At 42.0% G+C, this 17,207-nt stretch overlaps 1 protein-coding gene across 1 annotated transcript; it reads right to left on the reverse strand.

Annotated features, from left to right (window-relative positions):
• Positions 1-1,395: 1,395 nt before the first annotated feature.
• ptpdc1a (protein tyrosine phosphatase domain containing 1a) lies at positions 1,396-17,207 on the reverse strand. The gene is made up of 10 exons (XM_041956567.1): positions 17,041-17,207; positions 12,223-12,318; positions 9,637-9,808; positions 9,235-9,315; positions 8,897-9,015; positions 6,882-7,019; positions 5,670-6,787; positions 3,689-3,874; positions 2,576-2,686; positions 1,396-2,492 (listed from the first exon to the last, which is right to left on the reverse strand). The coding sequence occupies exons 2-10, from the start codon at positions 12,308-12,310 to the stop codon at positions 2,379-2,381; spliced, it is 2,127 nt and encodes a 708-aa protein (XP_041812501.1). The 5' UTR covers positions 12,311-12,318; positions 17,041-17,207; the 3' UTR covers positions 1,396-2,378.

The raw sequence follows: 17,207 nt of genomic DNA on the forward strand, positions 1-17,207 counted from the left end.
TAATAATTAGCCAACGTGACTGGGCATTTAAAAACTACAACATCGTTTTGGGATATTACTCGCCCATGGCAAAGTTCTACTAAATGCAGCAATTTAAAGCATATATTGAGTGCTCTAACTGTTGCACCACATCACACCAGCTACGCTAGTTAACCATTCCTTACAACTTGCTAGCTAGTCCAGTCGAGCTAACAGCTAGCTCGCAGCACGTTCCCGCATGGTTGTCCAGACCAGCAAACGTCGGTATGAAGTACAGTAGCTGTCTCTTCCGCTACAAATTAACACCAGGTGTTGTTGTAAAGTGTTTTAAAGAAAAGATGTACCGGCATTAAGGTATACGCATTTTAAAAAATGAATGATTAATACAGTCTTCCCACCTGTCTGCCATGTCGAAACGCTCCTCCACCCTGTGACTGCTTCTTTTTCGTGGCTTGTTGGCGCATTTTACAACGGGATTATAGCGCGCACTATTTCCCCCTGCTGTTTCGGAGTGGGGACTACAGCAATAACTCTCATCACAATGTATGAATAATCCTCACATTAAGATCCACATTAATTTTAAAGTCACCTGCTTGATTTTTTGACAGTGAACGATTTATCAGCCAGCTGATATTATTGACCAATGTTAGATAACAGACATAACAGCGTCAGGACACACAGTTTGTCAGCTGTCAGTATGCATCTGTTGGCCGTTAGCATTCATTAACACACTGATACACACCAGTAGTATAGTGTTTGTGTGTGTAGTGCGTGTATAGCATTGCTTGTTCATTGTACATTTGTAAATATATGGATGCTAGTTTCTGCAATTTAAATTGACCAACCAGCAGTTGCACTGTTTAACTTTCATCGATCAATATTATCACTAATTTGTTCATAAGATGTACATCGAGCCCAGTCAGACTCTACAAACCCACAAAGAAGAGAAATGTTTCAGAAAACACCAAATCATCGTGGTATGACTTGAAGGAACAATGACTGATGTTAGCTAATTACTTAAGGGATGACATACTAAACACTGAATCACACAATGGTCACATTTATGAGGTCACATCAAGCTGAATTCACATATACAAGTGAGATTATCATGATAAACAATATCCCCTTTACAGTAATGCCTGCATGTATCAGCCATAATAATGTGCCAATACAGTTTTGGGAGTAAAGGTCTGAAGATGACATTGTTGCATTGCATTTGTATAGTAGCACACGTTTGAGAGTCAATGATGAATACCTTTTTGGCATGAAACGAGTTTGATGCTTTAACATTGAGACAACACCAGGAGGCACACTTTCCTTTTCTTTCTAAAGTGGATGTTGGACTGCTGATAAGATTAAATGAGAAAAATCCATGAAAACACTCAAAGCTTGCAGTAAGTTGTGTTTAATTCTGTAAGAAGTAGCTCATTGTAACAATGAAAAAAATAGTGCTCGTTGAAAATTCAACACAGTACAATGTCTCACGTCCTTCACACGATTATTACCATCAGTGTTCCACATTCAGTGCATCTGCAGATCTACGCTACTTGCGTCCATACATGAGACATATATGAGGTGAGAGGCCACTGACTCCTCTCAACAGCTACACACACATACACACACACTGACGGTACACAAAGCAGCATGATACAGAGTCCTGACGGAGGCCATTTGAGTTGAGGCAGAAAACATTTTGCTAAATGCAACAGTGGAGGCAGATTGATGTTTCACAAATGCATGTACAACAGAACAGTACAGTGAGAGGTTTTTGGTGCACGCAGTATTAAGGACATAAAATTGATTGGAAAAGCGAATGCACTGTGGCCTGTTGAATTTGCATTGCAATAACAATAATAATCATAATTTGCATTTGACTCTAACAAAACACCTTACATTCTACATGAACAAAGCAACCTTCCAACTTGTCATCAGGTTATATCGTTATTAAACCAACTGCTGCATTTCAAATAAGATCTGAATAAATAAGACACATTGTAGCATCTGCACAGTGTAAAAACATGTTTTGGTTTAAATAAGACCCCCCTCCAAACAGCTTTGACAGCTGATCTACACATTAAATAACATCCCATTAACATCATGAGAGCGTTTCTCAGTCATTTTCCTACCAACTAACAGATATTAAGAGCAACATCTAGTCCCTCACAAATATTACAGTAAAACAGATGACAAAATAAATGCTTTCCAACTGAGCACAGTGGCACATTAACACAGAGAATGGCAGTGCTTAGAGTCTATTAAGAGCTTTCCAGATAAATGAAATGCTAAACCTTCAAATGACATAATCTTCAAATATCTTAAAGACTAAAGATTGGCAGATCTCAGCAGTAATGCCCAAAAATGAGAATGGAACCCCGTTTCTGAGTCTTGTTGAGGCTGGATCAGGAGTCCTCATCCTCCTCCACAGTTTTGTCACACAGCTCATGAAGAATGGGAGTCAGGATTTCTTTCAGGGTCGTGTACAAAGACTCATTTTTCCCTGAGGCAGGGTCAATCTGGAGAGAACAGATGAAACCAACTCATGCATACAAGACACACATCTTAATATATTCAATATGCACCTGATGTTAGTACTCACCTTAGTAAACACTTTTATTGTTTGGTTGAGAAAACTTGTCTCCACGTCTTCAGGCACTGGCAGGAGATGAGCAGCACAGTCGAGGATACACAGCACAGTGAGTCTGTGGCCCTGTCAGTGGAGAGGAGAGGGAGGCACGGTACTATCAGTTTACATGACAACAGGTCTCACACTTGCATTTTCAGATTTCTTTTAAAGGCAATGCCAGTATCACAGAAATCACATGAACAAAAGGTAGTCCGGTGACGAGCTAAATGATATAACATGCTAAATCATATATGTGAGCTAAGTAGTGACCACCAGTCCATATGAGATACTGTGGACGAGTACTGTTTGAGATGATAGCAGATAACTGCTGTTTCAGAAATTACAAGTGACTCTGTTTTGCAGTGTTATACAGTATTTCTACAAATAGTGTACAGTACTAAGTTCATCAAGATGTAACGTGAGTGTTGATTGTGTGAGTTTTTGTGCTTGTGTGTGGGTGGGTTCTTCTTTATCTTTGATTGTAAAGCACTCTGTGCTTTACATTTCCTTTTGTATGAAAAGTGCTATACAAATATTATCATTATTAATATTATAAATTCAAATGTGCAGTTTTGGCCCAATGCAGGTCAAATATTCCAAACCCTTACTGTCTCTTTGTCCAAACTGCACATTTATAGAGCAATTCTGACTGTATTCTGACAATCTATTCATACTAGAAACATTATTATGTTTAAATAAAATGGCAGCATGCAGACTAAAATCGAAACGTAAAACTATTTAAAAACATAAAATAATCAATTGAAACACGTGTTTACAGACTTTTCCAGTATGTTCAGAGCTGGAGTCTCACCGGTTCTACACACACTTTGTATCATTTTGTGTTTGTGTGAAACAGCAGAAATCTGTAGAAGTGGAAGTAAATTTCTCATACAGAACATTCTGCCTGAGACAAATAGTCTGAGAAGAACCAGGATTAGAATTTATGCCATAACTTGTGTCACGTTTTTCAGTGTTACTGGACACTGAGCTGAACAGCTGTCTGAAACAGAGCTGTTCAACAGTGAGTGTCTGTTATCATTGTTTGCCTCAGACACTGATGTTGTGGAACATATTTAAGCCACCTACCTTTTCCAGTGAGTCGAGGGCGCTCTGTGGGTTTACGTTCTTCTCACTGAGGCCTTTTATATCCTCACTGCTGATGATTGGGTCCTTCAGCTGCTCCAGCCACGACCACATGAGACTGGACAGGACCAGAGGATCCCTCTCCATACACAGCCTCTCCCAAGCTCCTTCTCTGGAGTTCAGCTCTGTCTGCACATCACAATAACGAGCACTATGAAGTGGCGCTAGGCAAAACATACAGGTTTAAACCAGGATAACAAAGGACTAAAATTGTTATAGTTCTGTCCGGTTTGCAGTAGATGAAAAATGAGAGCACAGTAGTCTATCAAGGTTGTGTTTTTATGGTTGGGATTCTCAAAATTGTTAAGCAACTGTTCACCAGTAAACAGAAGCTCTGCATACATGTTGTGCAGTGTAAATGTTTTTTTTTTTTTTCATACTGAACTGTGGATAAAAGAAATAAATAGCGCTGAGCAAGTGCTTCATTACTAAGTGACATGAGTGAACATCTATCACACACAGGAGGAGTAAGAGTCTTCAATCAAGAATTAAATCCAGCACAACAACAAGGTGCTGATTCCCCAGAAACAGCCTGAGGTCTGACAGGGGGCATGTTCAGCACTGGATGTTACATTTTCTACATTATTATGAAAAAGTATGATGGAGATGATGATTAGAATTCTACTGTATCTTTTTGGCAAAACAGACGTAGTCACTATATTGACATTTACGATTCCAGTGAATAGTTTCCCGCCAGAAACTTGCTGTCTTCATTAAGAGACATTTTTCCAGAGGAGCAGAGTGGACTGATAGAGCTTCATCAGATGGAGCAACAACAGCATCACCTGAAGCTCAATATCAGCAGCATGTTGGATTTTGCTGCAAAGAAGCTACAAACTGCAAACAGTGGATGCTTCACACAAATCTTCAACCCGGCAGCACAGGAGATCTACACAATCAGCACAGTCTCAAGGTGGATGCCAAAGATTGGTGTCACCAATTCAGTATCTGACCAAATGTGAAATATAGTCACAGTCTGCCGTCTGTTCCTGAGTTACGCTGTTGAATAATGAGCAGTGCTGAACATGATGACGTCACAGTGAAGGTGACCTTTGACGCTTTGGATGAAAATGTCATCACTTCATAATTTTATCCTGTGAGATGTTTGTGTTACATTTTGTCATAAATAACATACAAATTCTTGAGTTATGGCCAAAAATGTGTTGTGTGTGATCACAGTGACCTTTGACCACCAAAATGCAATCAGTTCATCTGGGAGTGCAAGTGAACATTTGTGCCAAATTTGGAGAAATTCTCTCAAGGCGTCCCTGACATGTTGCACTCACAAGGCCTCCTGAAGCCTCTGGTCACAGCTGTCGCTTGCACAGAGGCATAAAAAGTTCTTCAAGAGGCGTTCCCATGAAATCTGATGTGGTAGCACACCAAGTGAGGTGACTTGCAGAAGCTGGCAACCTCCTCAATATCTCAACATTTACGTAGTTATAATTTATTGACATTAAAGGAACAGTTCACCAAGATTATTTGCTTTCTTTCAGAGAGTTAGATGGGAAGATGAAAATCACTCTTATGTCTGTCTGTTATATAATATGAAGCAAGAACCACCAACTGGTTACCTTAGCTTAGCATAAAGGCTGGACATGGAAATACAGGTAGCCTGTCCAAAGGTAAAGTTTCACTCCCAAAGCTCACCACTTCACATATTATATTGTATGTACTGCATTTAAATCTAACATACTGGAGTTTTACTGAATATATTTTGAACTATTTTGTGGTAGGGCACAGAGACTTCCTGGAGACATGCCATCACCATGAGGTTGCCAGGCAACTAGCTGAGGCTCCAGGTACATGACCACACTTAAATGGTCATGTCTTCAGAATGCAGATGGGCATAATATTAGACCAGACTACTGTCCAGAATAATTACTACACAGTACATTTGAGAGTATCTTACAGGTTACTCTACCTGCCACAGTGACACCTTGGAGGTGAGATCCTTGTCTGTCAGGTCCATGGCCAGAGCTCTGGCCACCAACAGGCATCTGTTCTCTGGGGAGAACTCAGACTGGAGAGTGATGAAGGGAACCTCTGTGACATCCCCACGGTCTGCTCCACCCACTGACACATCCACATCCAGCTGCTCCTTACTGGTTACCAGTTGGTTGGTTGATAAGTCTGGCTGTGTGGCGTTACAGTGGGATTTTCTTCCCTGCTCAGACAGATCTAAAGACCAACTATGATGGCCCCTGAGTAGCCGCTTTTTTAGAAAGGTGGATCCCATGTCTTGCTGTGCTTCTGTACTGGGGTCCTGAATGCTGCTGATAATGTCCTGAGGAGAGAGGTCATAGAATTTGGGGGGGATGCAGGCTGTAAGGCTGCTGTGAGACAAGGAATGTTTGATCCGCCAGTTGATTGGTTTGTTGCTCTTCAAGTTTCCTGATTGAAGCTGCCGTGGTCCAAGTTTGTGAAGGACAGAATCGCTGTAACTGAGGCTCCTGTTGTTGGACAGAGAGGATCTGAAAGGGCTTTCTACATTCTGCTGCCTCCACAGAGGGTCAAGCTCATTATCACTGGCAAGAGGTTGATCATGAAAAGGCCTCGACTGCAGAGCGGTTGGACTGAGAGGATGAGATGAACAAGGTGGAACAGGAATCCCTTTTCCTCTCATCTCTTTCCCGAGCTGCTGAAGAGCCTGCTGGGACACGGTCTTCTCCACCTCCGCGGTGAGGTCGGGGATCTCCAGCCACTCCTCCTCGATCACCACCTGTCTGTTGGCTGCAATGTCCATGAGGAGCCTGCACACCAGCTGGACGATCTTTGGCACGTTCTTCATCTGCCGAGCCTCATAGCCGTGCAGCAGGTGGCGCTGCCGGGTGAGGTACTGGGACAAGGTGACGGCACTCACTTTGGGCTCTGCACAGGAGAAGACGCTTCGAAGAGGAACCAGGAACTGAGCGAACTCCCTGACACACAGGAGCTGGCCTCTGGTCTGGATGGAATTGGGTCTCTTGGCTCGCACAAACAGAATGGCTTGGTCAGCACTCATCCGGGACGTGAAAACCAAGTAACAAGCCAACAGCACACCTACATGATGAGAAACAACAAGCAAATGACAAAAACGATACTTTACAAACATAAATGAGGATTTAAACACTTTGAAACTGCTGGTGGTACAAACCTGTTCTTCCGAGACCGGCATGGCAGTGGACAGCCAGCTTCCCCTCCTGGACAGCAAAGGACATGACTTTCACCATGTCAAGGACTGTTGTCAGAGATGCCACACCATAATCCTTCCACCCAAAGTTGTAGTAATAAACTGAAATGCACAAAGCCAGAAGAATTCAGAGGTGTTCAATATCTACCTAAGCACTTTATCTCACATAGATTTTTGTTTTGTACATTAAGAGCATTCTGCTGATTTAGCATTGCACTCCTACATATAACACTACTGGACTCAAGATGATCAGTTTACTGATCAGCAGAGCCAGAGATGCCATCTTCTTTAACCCACACACATAACCACTCAGAGGTCAGTTGTAAATTTGGGGATTTTATACTAGTAGTGGCTAACGTAGCCTGAAGCTACGAGGCTCAAGCAGAGATGAGGAGCTAGAGTTGTTTTCAGTTTCAAACTTGTAGTCTTCAGACCGAGCCAACAGTGACTCAAGTGACATCACTTGAGGACATTTATCAGACTTCACACAGCTCGTTCTGGAGACACTGAAGGTTTTCTACAACTTTTTTCACACATGCAGCGATACTCCTGGAAACAGACTTTGATGAATGAAATTCATTCCATCCCTTTTCTGATTTAATTTATGATTTGCTTATTTGTTTATTACATTCATCACTTATTACTGTGGTTGTACGAGAGACATTTTGAATTTCTTCTAAACTGGAGTGTGAAGGACTGTGTATGATTCTGACCTTCAGCAAGACAACAAGCCGGTGTTTGTACCGGAGGCTTAATACTGAGTGTAAAATGAAAGATGGCACTATTCACAATGCAGCTGATGCTTTGATGAGGTGATCTGGGAAAAGATCTCAGGAGAGCTTGTTAGGAAGAGAAATCAAGATTGGCAACATCCAAAGACATAACACATGTGGAATCCCTCTGCGATTACTTGGTTACTAGGGACCATATCACTTTCCGGATGTAGGCAAAACACAAAACACTGATGGCTGGAGGAGAATGTTAAATCTACCTCAGTCTCTCATGTAATAACTGCTTCTCATTCTCACGTGTAATACATGAGAACAGATAGAGGTTTAACGTGCTCCACAGAGACTCCTTCTCTACCACTACTTTCTCGTCATGCAGTAATCTACATCTTATACAAATGTGGAAATTACGGATGGGTCGCACCACGTATTTATAAATACATCTACGATGTAGTTTACATACTGTATTAAGTGCTCACTACATTCTCAGAGGCGATTATTTCTACTAAGGCTCTCATTAATAGAAATCTGTTGGTAGGAGACATCTCCAGTAGCATCAAAGACTTGAGATTTCAACTCATACGATCAAAAACCAAGCATGTAGTAGCATTTATCTGATCTCTAATCAGGTCAATCATCGTTCAGTCAAGTGTTTTGTGTGGGTGAGAGAGGGCTGTGAGAGCCTGTGAAGATGCTAAAACTTCTGTCTGTTGTCTTGGTCCATAAATGTAATCACATCTATGCTTGTGCTAGTTTGTTGCTATCTAGCTAGCTGTTTCTGCTAACTGTCAATCGCAGTAATTAAGTTATTCTTCCGGAGTTTGTGGCAGTTACAGTCACATAAGCAACATCCAGCAGTTGGTGGCTCTAAATATTAGCTAGCAACTAAGCTCTTAGAACTACCATGTGTGGTGCAGTCTCTTTAATTAAGTGATGCAGAAATACTAATACGACTACATCCTTTTTACAAAGTCAGAATTTCTCCATCTTTTTCCTCCTAATGGGTTAAATGCACAAGCCTCTTGTCAAATAGAAAGTAATGTAAGCATGCCCTCTGATTAGATCAAATCACTCACATCACAGGCACTCTCAGAACACATATATCCATCACCTAATGTGTATGTCATGGACTACATTCAGGATTTTTTTTTCTCTCATTAAGTACCTCTTCTGCACGTCAAATACATATTTTATTGGTTTGCGTTAGGAAGTTTACAGCACGTGCTGGTGAGGATGGATGTAGAGACTCACTGCCTGCCTCCATGAAGGTTTCCGGTCGATAAGTGAAACCACTCTCCTGCTCCAGCGGGTTGCCACAGCTGGCGTGTTCCCCTGGTCGCTGTAGGTTGATGACCGTCTTCAAGCCACACCTGAGCACAGCAACAGCTCCGTGTCAGTGTACAGAGAAGTCCACACACACTACACCACAACAAGTCAACACAACACATGCATCACAGCACACTGACATGTGACAGCACTGCTGCACGTGGAGCAAACCATTCAACAATCAATCACTATTTCACTGTTAATCTCAATGTTAATAAATTAAATTAATTCAAATGAGGTGTGATAGAAGGAGACTACTGTACCTTTGGAACTGTTCAATTATATTATATTTCTCTATGATTTCAGTAGAGGGCCTTGCCATAGCTAGCAAGTTGTCAGTAATCCTGTATGTGAAAAATATGACAAGTTAGAGGGAGATGTGGTAGATATAGCAAAACCATAGAAAACAAATGTTGAATTAGGACTGTTTAGCAAGTTAACCCCAATTTTAAAGAGCTCAAGATACCAAAGACCCTTTTAAAAAAGATATCCAAATACAAACACGTTGAAACTAATGATCTCACTTGTTCACTGATGCAAAAACCAGAACAAATGTATTGACTTTTCATGTAACTACGGATGTGGACTTAAGTGACCCGTGCTGACTGAGCACAGCGCTAACACTGAGGGCTGCATAAAAGGTATGGTAAGACTGACCAACGTACCAGGACGAGTAGAGTCCTTTAATGGCTTGTTCCTCATCACTCCAGCGAGAGGGGTTCTCATATTTACAGGCTTTTCCTCCACAGGCCATGGAGCACTGCATGTGACCAGGGATGACGTGCCTTAAGGTCTCCCCCATCTTGGTGTACTTTGCTGTTGGGACCCTAGCATTGGCTGCAGAGAAAAAGCAAAAAAAAAAGAAACACAAGAACAATTTGAAGATACTTTTCAGTGCTTAGTGCGCGCTTTCCGAGCAGCTGAGGTCATAATCAAATCCCTAAATGCAAAACACTAGTTATTTCTTCAGTGTGGTTACATCTCCTGGTCTTGCGTTCAGCGGGAGGCTGAGGCTGGTTCATGCTGACGGCCACCATGACTCTGTGGGAGGAGGAGGAGAGGATCTCCAGGGCAGAGCTGCGTCTGCGCTGCAGGACCTTCAGCAGGATGTCCGAGGCCGAGTGCCTGCGGTTATGCCTCTTTACGCTGCCCGTCATCTCCCCGGCTATGGAGTGCCGTCCATGGTGTAGTGGCATCTTACAGAGCGGGCTGTGCTGCTGCCTGCACTACGAGCATCACTGTACTAACAAGGACGCCTGGTTCAACAGCTCTGTGCCCACGGTGAATCATCACTCAACAATCACCCGTTGGCAAAGAGAGGCAAATGCAACCTATTAGTTCATCAGCAGCATTTGAAGGGTCACCATGGCAACCATCTCCAAAGTCGTCAGTGGGAGGTGGATGGAGGTGAATGTTGTGCACACAAAGTACACACACACACACACACAGATCTGAGGGAGGCGGCTTATAAATGAAAGAGGAAAATACTCGCTTGCTTACAAGGTCGTACATCTGGCTAACACACAGCATGTACACGTGTTCACAATGAAACCCCTTTTCTGCTTCTGACTGAATCAACAATAGCCAAACGGTTTACTAAATAGCAAATAAAAGTTTTCTTATTATTTTCATCAGAAGTTTAACATTTTCCTTGTTTTACTGTAGAAAATGCTAACAATCATTGTAACAACAAATGCTTGAAAGATATCACAGTCCAAATTAATGTAAAATTCAGTCATTGATCAAATAAAAGTAAGAAAAGCAACAACTGGATTGTTTTATGGCCTTGGAGCACATACATTTTTTACTATCACTTCTATTGCCTGCAGTTACTGTCAATAACAATTAAGGTTATGTTAATAAATACCAGAAGAGCTGTAAAAATGGGAGAACTTGTATCTACTGGTTTAAAACTCGACTATGTAATTGTAATATTGTAATATAGACATTGTGCTTGAAGGCTTCTCAACAATTCAGCAGCCAGTCCTCCATCAAACTGAAGCCAAAAGGTGAAATGATACTGCTGGCTCGCTGAGGCTGTCAGTGTGTGGGAGCAGCGGGCAGACTGGCAAACAGCAAAGATGAGAGAGGGCTGCAGCAACAGAAAGCATGACGTCTAATGTTTTGGCCACGAAATGAAGTACACTGAAAATCAGGCAAAAATTACCAGTCCTCTTCTTTTCTACCTGCAGGCAGGTTTTCACTGAGCTGGTTACTATTCAGTCTTACAGTCAGGACCACAGGAACGACATTTTCTTCCACAATTAAGATCAAAACACTTTCAGAAATTAACATTTCAGATATGTGTACACAAGTACCAAACAACGACATGTAGCTTACATGTGTATAAAAACAAACACTTCATCATGCTTCATCATGTAACAGGCTCTGACACACCTATTCATTCATTTTAGGTTAAAACCAGTTGAATCACTTAAACTCCTACTGTTCCATTTGTGTGTTTTTTTAGGCTGTTGTACAGAAAACAGGCAATTATGATCAAATCCTCTTTATTTTTATTTAGCTTAACTTCAATTCACTTTAAAGATGGTCAACCCACAAAATTGGCTCTAGAGAAGACAGATTGTCAGAGGTCCACACCAAACCAAACCAAATCTTAATCCTGATGGCAGTGATATGGACAGATTCTATATATAAACATCTCCAATTCAGAGTGCATCTAAACACACTCATTACTGAAAAGACACTAATAAATGCAAAAAATACATTTGCCTCTAAAACACTGGTCATCATCAGGTTAGCCAACACTGAAATGTTTGACTTTTTATGAGATATGACAGTGTTCCCTGGCCATGCTACCGGCCACATCCATGATGACAGATGTCTCCTTCACAGAACACCAGTAACCACCGGCATCAATACTAATACTAAACATGGTGTTTGTGTTTTACTCATGTAATTATGTTTACTGATGTAATGTGGATGGATGTTTCTGTAAACCTTTACGTACTTTGGGAACAATCCTTGTCAGATAACAGACCTGCTGACCCCTGAAATATATTTTTTCTATCTTGTAGACTTTAAATTTATAGTAAAACTACTGTAGAGCTATATACATAACACTTCTACTCATAACAAATCACTTTTGTTTGTTTAACCTGAAAGCTTTGTCTTGATGCTAAAGCTGGCCAGCAAAGTCTAGTCTTGTGCCACTGCTTTAAACCTAAATAAACAGAGATAAATACAGCAGCTTTCCTTGTTGTTGTTTTTGCGTTGCAGAGCTCTCCTACCTGTCTCCATCTCTGCGCTGATCTCTCCACTGCGGGCTCCACTCATGGAGTAAGACAAGTCACTCAGTATGCTGACACCAGCTGCCATGGCAGGGGCTGAAAGGTGTGAACAAACATTGTGTGTCAAAGGCAGATGAAAAAAAGAGGAAAAAAAACAAAACCGCTTACAAGCAGAAGCTTAAACAGTCACAAGGTGCACCACAAATGAGATATGAGGAGCGTGAGCGGCGTTGCCTGGCAAGATAACCCAGGGGAGTGAGGGAAACGTGCAAACTAAGCGACCATGTCAGCAGCTCATGTGTCAGTCTGACCGCTGCACCTCTGGGAGCAGGTGGGTGTGGCCTGGGGACAACAGGGGGAGCACGAGCACAAACCCAAGATCCAAGGTGCTGAGTTACAAACCGCACTGACTTCAGCAGCACCTGAACAGGCCAAACAGACAGGCTTCAAGATGAGCGACACGGCACCGTCACACTCAGCTGGACCTCAATCTGAGTATGTTTGAGTTGCAACCTGTTGGAATATGTTAAAACTGCATATGAGAGATTAGGCAAATTCCTCCTTTTATATTGGGCTGATGCCACATTTATCTATTATTCAAGTGAATATATCCACCTGCTATCGTGGAGCTTCAGAGCAATACTTCTTGACTTGCTCATCTGATTTATGTGTCTTGATATTCGAGTTGTAGCACACAGATCTCCCACAGTGTCAATTTAACTGAGGGAACCAACTGTTTCTCGCGTTACACACAAAGCTCTAATGTGTCTCCTGTCTTGTGCTAACTGGGGTTGCAGGAGTGAAACTCTGCACCTTTACAGCTCTCTGCATCACTGTGGTCCATTAACAATTGAGCAAGGTCCTTGTACTTCACAAGCTAACTTTTTGATGGGCTAATGATTCATTGACCTTTGCTGTTTCCGTCCTTTTTGATAAAGTCAATTAGGATGCTTAATCAAAGAGTAAGGAGTCATATAAGGTAAAGTTTCACTTGTTTACTGATTTTCTCTCTTCTTTATATGTTTTTTAGAGCTGTGGTTCCCCAACTGATTTCTGTCATGCTCCCACTGGAAGGCAAAGAAATGCCGTGCCTTAGCACTCCTGGGGCCCTGCCACTCATTGTGGCAACCACTGGTCTAGAACATTTTAATGCCACAAACTAGAAGAGTGCAGTCAGCAGAACTCAGTGTGTGAATGAGAGAAGTATAATGAAGGTGAAACAATAGGCAGCAGGTTCCAAAACACCAGCAAAGTAAAATGTCAGTTTCAAAGCGAAAATGCCAAGAAAAGTCGTCTCTAGCAGAAACAAGATTCCAAACTGAAGCTGAAGCTACTGTGGATCACTTGCAGCCAACGACACACGCTCAAACAACCAAAGGCACAAGTATTGACTTGAGCGAAAACAAGGTGAAACTCTAACCCTGCAAATATAAAATATACAATCACCCATAAGTTTTATTATGTTGCAGCAATAAGTCGCATAATGAATAAAAACTATGGTTTGTAACTAGAGTACAGAGGATACAGAGGCTATGTAATATTAAATGTTGATATATGTGACACATGAATGAAAAGTCCAGTTAATTATTTGAACACATTTTGTTTTTTCAACAATAAGTGATTATATTTATGTAACACAAAATATGATGTGTGGAAACTCTGATACAAACAGTTCATAAATCTCCTTTTAAAGAGGTTTTTTTTTCAGTACAGATGTTACTAGAAACATTAGCCATGGCTCTGTTCTATTCAAGAGTCCCAGTAAGCTCCGACAGCAGGACAATGAGCCAGCATTCCACCAGGATCTAAAAGTGAAGCTGCTAAGCTGCTAGTCTTCTGTTCAACAAAATACACATTTGAAAAACTTATCAAATGCCACAATAATACTTCTGACTCATTTTGAATCTAAACATTTTATTGCTTTATACTAAAAATGCATGCTATGAATCTATTTGTACTGGAACTACAATGAAAACACCTGTCTGAGCGTTCAGTGTGTCAGGCTTTTAACCTGCCATACGTCCTTTAAGGCCAAATGTAAGCATTCACAAGTCATTCAACCACCTGTAAATAAGTATTTTTGCATTGAAATAACAGTTGACACAAGAACAGTGGTTTCCATTATCTAAGGGCCAATGTCTGGAAAATGCACTTTATTTTCCTAAAGTGTTAGTGTTTCATCTGATAGTCATTATCTCTCCACATAAAGGTGACAATAATTGAAAAGCAACTTCAGAGACAGGTCACATTTTGGTCACAGTGCCACTCATGTTAAGAGTAAGGCTCCTGTCGTCTATGAATAATTGATGATGTAAAGTAAGAGCCTGTTTCCATCCACAGCTGTTTTTGGACTTCTTTTACACTGTAATCCACACTTCTTGTTACAAACTAATATGGCACCAAACCCTAGTATGACACTGGCTGAAGTGTCTCCAACATTACAGCCGGAAAGAAGGCTATCCAATCAGTTCAGCAGTCTGTCCTGACGGAGCCCGACACCACTTGGCATTGTTTATAGGAAGCTCTTGATAACACGCTGGTGATTGAGAAGGTGTTCTTCATGACAAATGTGACGTATGTGCATCAAATATTAACAATTATACGAAACTGAGCTAATAAAGTGACCGCAAATAAATCTCTTCACTCAGCCACTTTCAAACTAACCAAAACACTTCACACAGTGGCTCCATAAGCTCATTCCACTGGGAGGCCAGTGTGTTGGTGGGCATGAGAGGTGGTGTGAAGGCTGAGATATCCTTCAGAGACGCTGCTAATGAGCGTGGGATGTGAGAGTCATTTCCACTCAGTGTGCTAATAAAGAAATATGGCCAACGCGACAGCGCTCCTCACACCACACTCAATCTATGACAATGTGTCTGGTCCAGGGATCCTAATCAGACCGCAGGCGAACCAGCAGACCACAGAGCCTTCACAAGACTGCAGCATTGCTGTCAGGGGTATTAACAACATCCTACTCTAAGCCTGGACCATGGAGACACAGAGTACCTCTTGTAGCTCAGGAGGTAGAGCAGTCATCCACCTATCAGAACGTCTGTGATTCCATCCCTGGCCTCGGCAGTCTACATGTCCAAGTATATGTGCCCTCAAATAGGTGTGAGTATGTGTGAATGGTTAATGCTTGTAACGAGCAGGTGGCATCGTACGAATGGGTGAATGCAGACTTGTGCTGTAAAAAGCGCTTTGAGTGGTCATCAGACTAGAAAAACATCATAAATACAGTCCATTTACCATTTGGTGTGTGGCTTCTAATTAGAAAGCTAAAGCAAAACTTTGATTTATTCATCATTTTAGGGCAAATTGGGTTTTTCCTCCTTTGTTCTATAAAAACACCACCCACAAAAGTACTGGTATTTAAAAATATCCATCTAAATGAAAACACAAAAACACAACTGAAGCACTGTAGGAGCTGTCAAAGCCACAGGCTGTGATATAACCCTAACCTTGAAGCCATGTTGGCCAATCAGAAGCCTGAAAAAAAGCTATTACCAGTAAAGCCATTACCCCCTTCATCGGTGTGCAACGGCAAATCAAGGAAGGAACCGCATGTTGGGACTGTTAGAGAAGTGGAGTTATTGCTCAGTATCACACTATATATAAAGTTCGAGTATGGTGACATAGTCATGTCACTTCCTGTCATCAGCTGATACACACAAGCAGCCCCCAGAGTGAGGGGAAAGGGTCTGATGACTGAGAACAGAAAGTTGAAAATGACATATCACTCTTGGGCAGGCCTCATGAGAGCAGTAAATAGCAGAGGTAAAGCCATGTCCTAAATAACAGCAGTTTCCTTTACAACTACGTCTGTGTGTCTGTTAAATGGTCAAGGCGAGCGGAGCAGGGCTGGCAGCTTCATCTTCAGTTTCCACGACATTTATGCAAAATGCCTGCAAAAAGTTGTGGGGATTCTTCTCAGTGCAGAGCAAGGTAATGGTGCACAGGTGACACCAGTTACAGGCCTGTAACAAGTGCTCTGAATAGCCACTCAACTGAACACAGCTCATAATGCTAATAAGACTCAGCAGAAGAAAGATTAGAGTCAATAGCCAGGCAAGATACAGGATTTAAACCACAACATAAGCTGTGTTTCTGATCACTCCTCACACCTTATTTATTCACTCAACAGTGAGCAGCAAATTCAGACGGCATCAAAAGAGCCCTTATTACTATTACTGGTTATAATCGTGCACCAGGGCCACGACAAAGATCTATTATAGCAGCTAAGTTTATAAATCTCAGAGACTGAACTGCACATTGTCATTGAAGTACGATAATAATGACGGGGGACACACTGGTGTGTCTCTTAAGCATCTTAAATAAATATGCTGGAGCCATTAACAAGCACGAAGCTGGACAGTGACCCTCCGTGTGTCAGCTCCGAGGAATCCGGCGGTGTCTGCGGTGCAGAGGGGGGGTCACCTCTCACTTCCTACCACCTTGTGCCGGCAGATAGAAATCAACGTTTGGACACTTGAGCCAGCTAACAGCTGTCGAGCTTAGGAGGTGCGCTAACGCCAGCTCTCTTATTAATCTCACGTTGCGCTTAGGTCATAAGTAAATTAGTTTAGAGCTTACTGACATTGCTTTATTTGTACTGTCGACTTTGAAAACCACAACGCTTCTTTTGACACGGAAACACTAACGTAAAGTGAACTTCTTGAGTCTGTCAGTCCGTAACGTTAGCGCTGCCGTGGTGTGTGTGGTGCTGATGCTGCAGGCTGCAGACTTAACGCTAGCTAATTAGCTTACTGCAATGTATTAGCTGAAGCTAGCATGGTGGCTAGGTAAGGCCTAACTTACCGTTTTCCTGTCGTCTGAGTCCGGGGCTGTCTGTAGAATATCGGACATAGTCGATTCATCGCTCTAAAGCCATGGTTGTGCCATCGTTGGCACGTAGTAAACCGGGATTTTCCTCCAGCCACATCATTTGGTCAGCTAAGTACAGCTAGCTTACTAGCTAACTTAGC

The sequence above is a fragment of the Chelmon rostratus genome, chromosome 2 (genome assembly GCF_017976325.1).
Source record: "Chelmon rostratus isolate fCheRos1 chromosome 2, fCheRos1.pri, whole genome shotgun sequence".
NCBI classification, from domain to species: Eukaryota; Metazoa; Chordata; class Actinopteri; order Chaetodontiformes; family Chaetodontidae; genus Chelmon; species Chelmon rostratus.

Coding starts and splice junctions, on each gene's coding strand:
- ptpdc1a (XM_041956567.1), bottom strand. CDS start 12,310: ATGGCAGCTGGTGTCAGCATACTGAGTGACTTGTCTTACTCCATGAGT. Junction 7,020..8,896: donor AACCTTCATGGAGGCAGGCA/GTGAGTCTCTAC, acceptor TGTGCATTTCAG/TTTATTACTACAACTTTGGG. Junction 3,875..5,669: donor CCAAGGTGTCACTGTGGCAG/GTAGAGTAACCT, acceptor TGTGATGTGCAG/ACAGAGCTGAACTCCAGAGA.